This window comes from Bacillus rossius, chromosome 2 (genome assembly GCF_032445375.1).
Source record: "Bacillus rossius redtenbacheri isolate Brsri chromosome 2, Brsri_v3, whole genome shotgun sequence".
NCBI classification, from domain to species: Eukaryota; Metazoa; Arthropoda; class Insecta; order Phasmatodea; family Bacillidae; genus Bacillus; species Bacillus rossius.
Genome location: NC_086331.1, coordinates 74,103,922 through 74,116,304, shown reverse-complemented (window position 1 = coordinate 74,116,304; position 12,383 = coordinate 74,103,922). Strand labels below are relative to the sequence as shown.

Genomic DNA, 12,383 nt, shown 5'->3' with positions numbered 1-12,383 from the left:
ACTCCTGGTTGCATGTATTGGAATACACACACACACACACACACACACACACACACACACACACACACACACACATATATATATGGCAGTTCGGTCTCGTACAGGTGATGGTATATATCATTCCTTCAAAGTAAAAAAATACAAGACCGAATATGTATTATTTTTAATATACCTTATTTAATTCTCAGTCTGGTATGTGTTATCTATACTAATATTATAAAGCTGAAGAGTTTGTTTGTTTGTTTGTTTGTTTGAAAGCGCTAATCTCAGGAACCACTGGTCCGATTTGAAAAATTCTTTCAGTGTTGGATAGTACATTTATCGAGGAAGGCTATATGCTATATTATATTATCAATAAAATTAGTGATCCTTACTAAAAGTCCAATTTAGAATCAAATGCGTTGGAGGGGGTTAGATACAGCATGCAGTACACGTACGAAGTGTGTGTTGACAATGCCGCAGGCGCTAGAAGTTTATTTCCTATTGCCTATTAACATTGTTGCCACGCACTAGATGCCTTATCATTCTTAATTTTCCCATACAAGTAAAAAACACCCGTGTGATATTAACAACGAAGCAATCAGTACCCTCATAAGAGTTCAATTAGTATTAAAATACTTTTTATCACTTTAAATCGCAAACCTAAACTATTGTTTTTTTTTTTTACTTTCTCTGTGTTTAATTTGTTTTTATTGCCCTTTTTTTCAAGTACTTATATATATTTTACAGACTTGAAACTTCACAGTAATGTTCCTTATGTTACGCAGGATGACATTTTCCGAAAATTGGATCCCATGGGTGGTTAAAACCAGGCAACAGTGGATACTTTCTCTGCATGAGAACAGGATTTTGCATTGTTCATGCCTTCTGCGTCTCCATGGCAACGGGCATCGCGCGGCAGTGGCGTACCCACAAGGAGGGGCATGTATAATGAGCGGCGCAAGAGTGATCTGCCTGTGGACTGCCGTAGCGAAGTACGAGTACATCAGTTGTACGTTGCGTGCACGAGTCGGGAAACCATCGGTGCTATTCATTTTCTTTCCGGTACATTATACAGCAATGTAATAAATTTTCACTGAATTTTTTTTATTTACCATTACTGTAAATGTGAGCTGTGGCTTAATTTTTTTCCATTAGTATAGCCGTGCGAAGCCGGGTCGGGCAGCTAGTTCTTTATATACCTTATTTAATTCTCAGTTTGGTAATGGTCTCGATGGTCGTGCTGTTAATTGCAAAGTTTACCAACCCCGAGATCTAAGCAGAGGTGTTTGAAATTACAGCATTTCCAATGTATTTTGTAAAAAAAAATTTAATTTAATATGACGATAAGGACCATAACAGCTCTAGTGAGTCATGGATCATCGAGTTCATGTGTATGAGACAGAGCGATGCTGGCTCTCTCTAGAAACAAATGCCAAAATCCAAGATGGTGGCCTCCAGCAAAACAGAAAAAAATTGCGTCCGTGACATCATCCAAGATGGCGGCCTCCAGCAGACGAAAATAAGATGATGGACATGATCTCAGAATCTAAAGAAAGAAGGTTGTAACATAAGATTCAAGACGATGGACATGTTATTAGAATTCAAGAATGCGGCCATAACCAAAATTGCAACATTTTGGGATTGGGGCGATCGATGTCAAGATGGTAGAATTAAATATAGCGACTGAGTTCAAAGGTCAAGTTCAAAGTTCAAAGGTCAAGTTCAAAGTTCAAAGTGATCAGTCAAGGTCAATGGTCAAGATAAAAGTTAAAGTTCAGGGTCAATGTCAAATTTGTAAGTCAAAGTTCAAGGCCAAGGCCATCCAAGATGGCTGCAGTTACGCCAGAATCCAAGAATGCGGACATCGGCTCATGCTTCTCACTCAGCAAGCATCGCCAGTACCGGCGAACACATACTACTAACGACAAACACATTAGGTTTCCTATGACAGAACAGATGCGACGTTTCGGCAACTGGCATTTGTTCCCGTCATAAGGCACAAACAGACTGAAATAAGCACTGGCTCAGATTAATTGCTTAATGAAGCAACCCCAAGCAGACTCACGTCCGACTGACAGGGATTTCATTATCGCCAGTGTGGGCCTAAGGGCCGAGTACCGGAACTTGGTATCGACCCCGAGGCCCGTTCAGAGTCCCGGGTCATCTCATGCGACCCCTAACCTCCTGTTTTGGCTACTGAATTTTTATGTTTTGACGTGTTTATTAAGTAATATTGCTAGAAAATTGCTGCGAGGCAGTGGTAAATGCAAGTGGCCGATATAATTATATTTAATTTCGTGGGATGAATTTACTTTAAATTCGTGGTGTTTTCCAGCCTTACCTTTAAGTGTATAAGAAAAGGGGGGGGGGGGGTTAAATTTAGTCTAAGCTGAGCAGCTGGTCCTAGCTGCTCGAGCAATCTTGATGATGTTATTTACTGTTGTTTACTTGTTGATTTAAGTTTAGTTTGCGTGTGGGCAATGGCTGGACTAATTTACTGTGTTAAGCTAGGTGTGTTGTATGTTAGGCGAGGTTCCTGAGACCGTGGGCCGCTGACCCCCTCCCTTTAACGGGAGAAAGGGCTAGGCCGGTGGAGGGGACGAGTCCCCTCGACTCACGGCTGGCTCGCTGTGTACCTAGGGCGGCTCAGAACTGCAGTTAGCATTTCTGCCAACTGCAGCACTGCGCCGCGCGGAATAGACTGCAGCTCGGTGCGGCCCCAGGCCCTGGGGAGCTGCGGTCTGGTGTGGGCTGGTTCAGCCGCTAGGTGGGTGCCCTGGATGACGAGTCCGGCCTCCAGGAGTCGAGTGGCCTCTTCTGAGGTGGCAAAAACCACTCGGTGGAGGCCGGTGGGGCGCCCTGTTGCCCGGCTGTGGATGCGCCAGCACTTGGTCGGCTTGTGGCCGGCCTCGCGCAGTGCAGTCTCCACTTCTTCAGTCGGCACCCCGGCCCCTCCGCCGCCCCGAAGGACGACAAAGTGCCAAGGCACTCTCTTCAGTTGCGGAAGCTGCTGGCGTCTCTCTTCAGCTGGCTGTTCTCGTGGTTCCCGCGCAGCTGTGGTCGCCTCCCTCTTCTTGACGGGGGTGGCCTGTGTCGCTGTGCGGGCTCTTGGTGTCGGCAGATGTTGTGTTGAGCAATAACCTCTGTACGAGCAGTGCTTGTACCTTTCTCTGCCGTGAAAACAGCTTTTTGTGTGCCCGAGTGTTTCCACTCGGCGGGGGCTGGCGTTTGACACGAGGTGTGTCGTAGCCTTGTTGGCTTGTCTGTCTGGGTGCTGCTATTACACACCTCTGTAGTGGACTCAGTAGACTGGAATGAGCTGTCGTTGTTGTTGCTAGTGTTCTTGAGCCGTGCTTGTTCTTCGCATTGAACAATATTCAAGTACATGCACCACGAGAGGTACTGCACCGGGTCTGTTGCCACGCGAACGACCGCATGGGTGGTATGTATGCGGTACCTAGAGTCCCGTACTCTTTGGAGACGGTCCAAGCAGGCTGCCTCCCGCAGATACACCAGGGCTTCTGTGGTGCCTGGTGCGCTGTGTGTCAGTACTACATCGGCTTCAGCTTGGTGCTTTTCGTTGACATAGTCTTCCACGCAGTTTCTGCGGCTCGATGGTTGCGTTCCAGTTGATCATGGTGCAGAAGGCCGGAAAACCAATGTCCGCGGGCATATGTTCCTCGTACATGGCCTCCTAGAAGGTGACCATTGGACCGCACTGCGATCGAATCGGCGACAAATCCGTGCCGAAGTCTGCCTCTAGACTTGAGTCGCGCTGCTCTAGGTGCTTGTGGCCGCGATATTTCCCCCTCTTCCTTCGGTGCGGGTTCGGCATCTTGATTGTAGCGAAGAGAGAGCTCGACCGATCAGGCTGGAAGCTAGGGCGCGACTTGAAATAAGCACTGAAAAACAGGTCAACTACCTAACCTAGCACAACCAATGACAGGCGAGGGCTCCCATTATTGCCCGCGTTCCTAGCTGATGGTAGGTGAGGTCTCCCCTGATTGACCGCGCACCTATTGCTGTGATTATTGTTGGTTTGCTTGTAATTTTAGGGGTTAATTGGTATATTTTGTAATTGAAGGTATCCATTCACTTTTAATTCAATATTTAGTTGACTGATAATATTATTACTGACGATAAATACGGTTCAGATTGAGTTTCCTTTTAATTAGGTGTTTTCCTATATGAGTGGTCAGCATTGTCCCAGATTATTTTATGGCTTTGGCCCCAGGCATGTCCGGCAAGTCTATATTCTTGAGTTTCACCTTTTTTAATGTTGTTTTTTTGTTCTTTGAGCATGGTGAAAGGCCCTTGCCTGATTCTCCAGTCTACATGCAACGACATTCATAGGTGATATGATAAAAACAGTTATGACATAGCAACTTATATATGGCTGGTTTTACTCTGGTAATCATCCTATTGATGGCAGAATTATATTTTAAAACTGTTTGTTACTCATTGTATGTTTCCAAATAGTTTTATTTTTTTCCCAAGAGGCCAGTGAGTTGATATTTGTTTATAGCCATATGCTGTTTTATAATGTCAGACGGGAAGCCATTTGCAAGTCGTTCATATATTTATTTATGTTGTTCATCAACAACCTAATTTTTGTCGAAGCAATAATTTCAGCACAGTTTTTAAAAGGGATTAATGCCAGTTTTGGTGTTTTTCGGATAATTGTAGTTAAAATGAAGGTATCGTCTTGTATGTGTTGGTTTTCTGTACTTTTCAGTTGTGATTTTGAAGTTATTCCTGAAAGTAGGACGTCTAGGAAAGAAGGTACCCTTCAGATTCCAATTAAATTGTGAATTGTACAGATGGCCTGAGTGAATTAAGGAAATAAGAAAACTCTTATATTTTTTCTGGCAATGTTGCCAGGCAAGAATAGTGTCAGAAACATAATGAAGTCAGATTAGAAGAGGGGTAGTGGTTTTGTTGAGTGTTTCTTGCCCGAAACTATCCATGAAAATGTTGGCAATAATGGTAAAATGTGATTAACACATTGCCATTCCATCTGTTTGCTTATCGAATTCGTCTTTGAAATGAAAATAGGTTGTATCGACACAGAGAGTAATAGGTTCCATGAATGATGAGATGGGCATTAATGTTCTTTCTTTTAATGTGCTGTCATTTACAAATTCGGTTGTTCAAAACAGTAAGTGTGTCGGACAGGTACGTTTGTAAATAGATTTGGAACATCAAAGATTACACGTAAGTTGTTTAGTGCAATATCTTACATCTTGGTTATGGAAATAAAGTGACCAGAATCTTAAACACAGATAGGTGTTTGGCCTGGGAGTGGTTTGACAATTTTTAGAAGAAATTAAACAAATTTTTACAAGGAGAATTACAAAAGCTGATGATAGGTCGCAAAGGAAGACCACTTTTGTGGATTTATGGTGTGCCATGAATGTGAGCTAAGTTACTGCTCTAAGGTTATAGGCCGCACCTGATTTTGTCTGGTATGTGGCTCTGGTGATTTTTCAGGGTCTGGTACATTTTTCATTCAATGCTGGAAGTTGGATCTTTGTTCAGATGTACATATGTACAGAAAATAAAGATCCATCAATCCCAGTGTACGAATTACTTGACTTTGCTCTGCAATTTTCACAGCAACGGTGTCATCCATACGGGACAAACTGTAAAGTGTACTGTTAACTGCAAACACGCCCGTAAAATCACAGCAAAAGACAGTTTGAAGCTTTTAAATAAAATAATACAATTTCACCATTTCTATAAAACACAGCTTACCAATGAAATTTATGAAATTCAACTTGGAATCCAGTTACTACTCAGCATCAAACGTTTCAATAGTATTTACTAATACATCTCAAATCTTGTAATGAAAAAATCATTGAACTGCAAAGAAAACCAAAAACAAAATCTTGCCATAATTCTAGGTTCAACAGACCGAAATGCAGATCCAACACAAAATTTAAAATACAGTAATAAATTAATATACTAAAACATTGTCAAAATGGGAAAATCTGTTATGGAATAAGGGCTTGTTTTGTTTAAGTATTGCTCCCAATAGAATACTGGTTTTAGACATAGTTTATTCTGCAGAAAGTGCCATATTCGAACTGCCAGCAATGGAACAGTAGGCCTGCAGTTTACATCGGCTAGGTTACAAAAACTAAATATTTCTTCTAAAGAGCTCAAAGCCATCAAAACACTCAAAGCAGATTCGGTCATCGTCATTCTTCCCGCTGACAAGGGCCGGGCTACAGTCATACTAGACCGAATGAACTATGGTGATTAAATCACCAACATAATTACCTCTGACAAATTGGTACATCTAGACAAATATTTAACTTCCAGCATTGAATGCGAAATGAACCAGACCCTGAAAAATCACCAGAGCCACATACCACACCAAAACAGGCGCGCCCTAACACTTTAGAGCAGTAACTTACCTCACATACATGGCACACCAAAAAATTCACAAAAGTGGTCTTCCTTTGCGACCTATTATCAGCTTTTGTAATTCTCCTTGCAAATTCTTTTTTAATTTCTTCTAAAAATTGTCAATCCACTCCCAGGCCAATAACCTACCTGCGTTTAAGGTTTTGGTCACTTTATTTCCATAACCAAGATATAAGATATTGCACTAAACAACTTACGTGTATTCTTTGATGTTCAAAACCTATTCACAAAGTGCCTGTACCAGACACACTTACTGTTTTGAAAAACCATATTGGAAAATGACAGCACATTAAAAGAAAGAACATAAATGCCCATCTCATCATTCATGGAACCTATTACTCTCTGTGTCGATACAGCCTATTTTCATTTCAAAGACAAATTCGATAAGCAAACAGATGGAATGGCAATCCGTTAAACACATTTTCCCATTATTGCCAACATTTTCATGGATAGTTTCGGGCAAGAAACACTCAACAAAACCAACACCCCTCTTAAAATCTGACTTCATTATGTTTATGACACTATTCTTGTCTGGCAACATGGCCAGACCTTCTGGTAACATGGCGTCGCTTTTTCACGTGGCGGCCCGCGGAATTCTCAAGGCCACTTTTATCAATATATAACAGCGCCCAGCAGGAAGTTTCGCGGGAAACAGAGGGGGGAGGGGGTAGCGACGACCCTTGTGATCCGGCCAGGCGCGTGGCATGCCTCACGTCAGCGGACCGCACGTGGCCGTGCAGGGCCGCTAGCCAGCTCCGAACCTGTCATCGCGGTCTGGTCTCTAGCGTTCGGAACAATATTATGTAATACGAATACACGACTCCCTGAAAAGACGACTAGGCAAATTAGACTCCGATCCGAGGAAGTTGTTTCTGCAGGGTAGCACCGTGATGTGGCACGTTAGTATACGTTATGTATCTAGTATAGAAAAATACCGCTAACAGTGTGCGTCACAAACGAAAAACAAAATCAAGGTAAAACAGACTCTTGAGTGGCTACTGACTGAGGAGGTGGCCGGTTCCGGAGAGCACATCAGGGCCGTATTTTTAATATGATTAAGCAAAGAATATTTTAATCTAATAACTTTAATAAAAATTACTTATAAATCAAAACCAAAAAGAAAAATAAAAACAAAACCAATTTTTATATTAATATTTTAGGATAAGTATATGGCTTAAAGGCCCTTGCGAAAATTTTAGGTGAAACTGACTCTGAACCGAGGCGGTGGCCTCTGTAAATCGTAAACATATTGTAACTTGTATTAATCAAATTACTGGTCCCCTTCTTTAGTTTTAGCTACTGTTGGAAGCCGGGTGAATGGTGAGCGCAGCGAACCACTAAAGGGGTGCCTGCGTCTCTGGTTACAAACTCAGACGTGGATTAAAATGTGGAACCAGATCTATCATCTAAGTGCCCCAAAACCCGCATGGGTTTTCTACTCCGACCAACTCTTCAGCCCGAATGACTGTATGTAGGATTTTCCCTGTGTATATGTAGATTTTACCTGGTACCAACATTAACATAGTTTTAATACCTATAGATTTAAGATAGGGGAGTTAGTCATAGTTCAATCGCTTCCATGATTAGCCAATCCCCGAAAAAGCATACGATTAATGCAAATACCAGCATGACTAGGTGTTTCGGCTTCGGCCTGAGACGCACCTCGGTCCCTTACTAACCCAGTCCAGTCCTATAAAACACACTTAGTTTTAGTTAGGTTAGGAACCAATAATTAAAAAAAACTGAGGCTTCCCATGCTTGAAGGGCTTTGAAATCTAATTAATACTAGATAAAATGATGTATTGCCTTGGATTGAGGGGAGAGGGGTTAGATGGGGAAAACTCAGTTTATGAACACAAGAGGCCATCTCCTTCACGAGTTTCTGCCTCCGCCACTAGTCGACGGTGGTTCGCTTCAGTTGTTGAGCAGTGAGTTGGTGCCGGCTCGGAGCCCACTATTATCTTAGACCTTTCGGCGTCCCATACGTCCATGAATAGTCATGTAGCTTAGTGCTATATTTACAACGGGGGTGGTCGTTACGGATCCGCCCGCAAACGGCAATTATATTCATATTAGTTCAAAAATACTATTCGTGATTTTATTTGGTTTGAATACCCCTAAGCTACTAAAGCAGCCTACAGTATCGAAAGAGAAAAAATTAAATGAAATAAGTAAGTTATACATACTAAATTAATATCACGTATTAAAACAAATATAATTTTAAGTTAATTTTTATTACAATACCTATCTCGGGTTCATCATAACTTTCGCTATAATTCATATGATAATGTGGCAAAGCGTGGAACTGGGTAACAGAATATACCTAGGCGCATAGTAAAAAAAAACACATTTATTTACGATAATTTCAAAGAACTGTAATGTGCGGCTGCGCTCAATGTGACATTTCGTCTAAAGAACAAAAATAGATTGGCCGTGGAAGCGCCAGGCAGAAAACAGTACTAAACACATTACCCATAGGGGCACAGCGCACGCACAACAAAATTTATGATTGACCTCCTTAAAACTGGTTAAGGTTATGTGGATTGTGATCACAGGATAAGAAAATAATAAAATCTGGTTTGGTTTATAAAGGCATTTACTAAAACTTACTTAATGATTTTGTTGCTGTTGTTTTTGACTTTACAAACATTATCCCACTGAAGATGACCCATGGCATTACAGCCGAAACAAAATACCAAGAAAATGGTTGAACTTTTTTGCTATACTTAATACATTAAACAATAAACAAAATGGGGAGGCCCCGGGGCGAGATATTATAATAAGTAACAATGGTTATACTTGACTGAAACTTAGGTCATTTGGTCTCTTAACTTTACAGGCCATTGAATATTGAACGCACAGGCTCTTCATAAGACAAAGTATAAAGAATTTACATTTACTCGTTAAATAAATAAAAAGTGTCCTGAAACTGGTTGTTTAGAATTATAAATTATTTTGTGGTTTTTCCACTCAGGGGAAAAGACGTTGAAAGCTGGAACTCTTGAGAAATTCTCCGATTGCAGGAGGCGACGAATTTCGGTGAACTAACTCATGAACTGCGCATTCGGGAGTTGAATTTGGAGCGGAATTTCTCGTCCTAATCCTTGATCCCCGCCTGTAACCAGTATTACCATCAAATTAGGTTGGTTAACAGGCGGCTGATGTTGGGCGAAGTTAAGCCCAGGAGAACAGCAAAAGGAAAAGTGTGTGTGGGCCGACGAAACAACTTACCTAAGCTGCGGGGTGGAGTAGATCAGGTCGGTCCCTGGAGATGGCCAGGTGATACGCGACACGGAAGTTCGCGGTCGCCATGAATAAATAATAAGTTAAGACAAAAAAAACTATTTCAAAAACTAAACTATTTCGGGCAGCTAAAAAAATTAAAAATTTAGTGCTAAGGCACATTACCTTGTCGATAGCCAACTATATGCTTTAGAGAAAGCCATTCACGACTTTTCAGAAGCGCGTTGTCTCGGGCTGCGAAGAGAGATCCGCCCTTACCGCGTGCTGCCCGCCGAATCGTCAAAAATGGCGCCGGCTCGCCTAATTAAAACTGTCTTTGGTCGCCTGTCCAGGGGAGGGGCTTCGGAAAACCCGAAGGGTTGCGATTGGAGTAGCCGCACTCTAATGCGTCCTGGCGAGTGCGCACAGAACTACAAGCCCTAAACGACCTCTCGACTTGGATGCAAGTCGTTCCTTAAGGCCTGGCTTGGATAGGAGGGGACTATGCTGTCCTCTGGCGGAGAGGCGAGGAAACATGCCCGGTAGTTGGCGAAACTCCCGCGAGATGTCGTGTGTGGTCCATCTGAGGCACGAGGGGCTGTGGCCTTCATCCCGGGCATTGGCGTGGCTGTTGGTTATGACCTGCATGGACCAGAAGAAACGGGGGGGGGGGGGGGGGGGGGGTTGTTACGACCGGTGACTGACCAGCCTGGGAACAGGCTGGTCCGACACGATGATACGTGTTGTTGGGCTGATGAACGGAACACCGTTTCGTGAGAGGGGCAGCTAACTTCAGCACAACTACAAGAAGAGGAGTTAGCATCTTTGGGAGCAGAGAACAGCTCTTCTAGTCACGCTACCGTCTAGGGTGAACAGCTCGAAGCGTGAAGCCTAGCAGGGTCTAGATGAGACGATCGCTGGCCGAGCATGTCGCCAGCAAACCTCGGCCTTAATCACTGGGAGCGGCGTTGGGAGCACTGAACTGCTAAACAAACTAACCTGTCGGTACTCTCGACTGAACAAATATCGATGAGGAAAAAAAAAAAAAACCAGTGGGACATCATATGGAAGATAAAGTAAAAAAAGGTTTAAATTTTCGTAAAATTAAGTAAATCGTACATTTGTGCCTGAAATTAGCACTGAAACGGCACAGAACATAGCACACATTAGCAATTGAATGTGCAATGACTAGAGGCTCTGCTACAACGATGTCTCTATTTCTACAGTACTGGTACCAACTGTAACATATTAAATATCAGGCATAAGAACCTCATAAAAGTTGAGCTTGAAAATTCCTCCTAAAAATCAAATAAAAGCCCCCAAGAAAATATTAATCCGTTTCGCAGAATTACAGAACACAAAATATGTTGAATGTACAGAAAGCGCAGCTTAGCAAAGATAGGGCAATATGTAAAATTAAATATAAGCCTATGGTTCTGTACCATCAATGAACAAGAATATTAAATGGCCACGAAAAATATAAAGCTAAATCATATCATTAATAAACAAGAATATTAAGTGCCTACAAAACGCGATTTCAAAACATGTCTTTTATAAGTCCAATTAGCTCTAATGAATAAACAACAATATACAATTTCTAAACAAGCTCTAAACTGACTGGATTTAACTCTGCTACAATAAGCGCACCCGACTGGCGGTGCCTATGACAAAAAAATATAACTCGCCTTTATAATTTGTTCTGAGAAGGGCCCCTACTGACAGTCGTTGATGTCGAGAGTAACGAGTCTTGGTTGATGGCTCTCGACCAGGATGACAGCCTACAGGGGGTTTATTCTAAGTTTCCAGCGTTTTCTATCGGAACATTTCGATATCGATTCCGACATATAGCTCTTTGGCCGATCGGCAACACACGGTTCCGAACGATCGTAATTGAAAGGTAGGCCTACTGAAATTGCTATTCTAAACGCGGTGTCGTTACGAGGCCTAACTATCTCGGCAAAGTTCGGGTTACGATTTCCCCCTCTACAATTTTTCTGGCAGCGAAGATGAGATTTGAAAACTGCAACATAACGACAAAAAACACTTCATATTTCTAACAAATTTATAAATAAAAACACAGAGTTTATAAGACAATATACTTTCCAGATGTTTCAATGTTGATAAAAGTATTTATAAAAATCTTAAGTAATTTTAAAAGTGTTCGAGCAAGCGAAAACATGTTTATTTCTTAAATTATTTTTACGGGATATTTGGTGTAAAATGTTTAGAGTTGTTTGCACGTGGTCGGTCATTGTATTATTGAAATAATGGCTGCTCGGCGATCTCGTGTGAGTGAGAGGCAAATTAAAATGTTGGTTTATTTTATGGAGGAGCACCCCGAATTCTTGCGGAGAAAATTTTCATCGAATTCCACGACTGCCACAAAATACACACGCTGAGTTATTGTTGAAACTTTTGATATCTGAAACAGGCGAATAAATTATGAATATGTATTTTGGAAGTTGGGTTATTTTTCAATTTACTTGCATAAAATCTTCGTTATAATATTGTTATTATAGAAAGAACGTCTTTACATTCCCACTTAGTTATTATGTATCTGGAGCACTACTTACATTACGTAATTATTGTAACTTAAAATGGTAACCATGGTAAGGACTCATCCGAAAGAACGCAAAACTAAAAAAAAAAAAAACGGAATGCATTTCTTTTACTTATATACGTCATATCAAATCATTCTATAAAACGGCATTGTGATTCCATATGAATAAATGCTTTCGTGACTTTGGGGC

At 41.7% G+C, this 12,383-nt stretch overlaps 1 protein-coding gene across 1 annotated transcript in view; it reads left to right on the top strand.

Annotated features, from left to right (window-relative positions):
* Positions 1-3,417: 3,417 nt before the first annotated feature.
* LOC134528906 (hairy/enhancer-of-split related with YRPW motif protein 1-like) overlaps positions 3,418-12,383 on the top strand; it is a 43,870-nt gene continuing 34,904 nt past the window's right edge. Inside the window, exon 1 of the mRNA XM_063362571.1 lies at positions 3,418-3,552. Coding sequence (XP_063218641.1) covers positions 3,418-3,552 — 135 coding nt within the window. The remainder of the gene's footprint in view (positions 3,553-12,383) is intronic.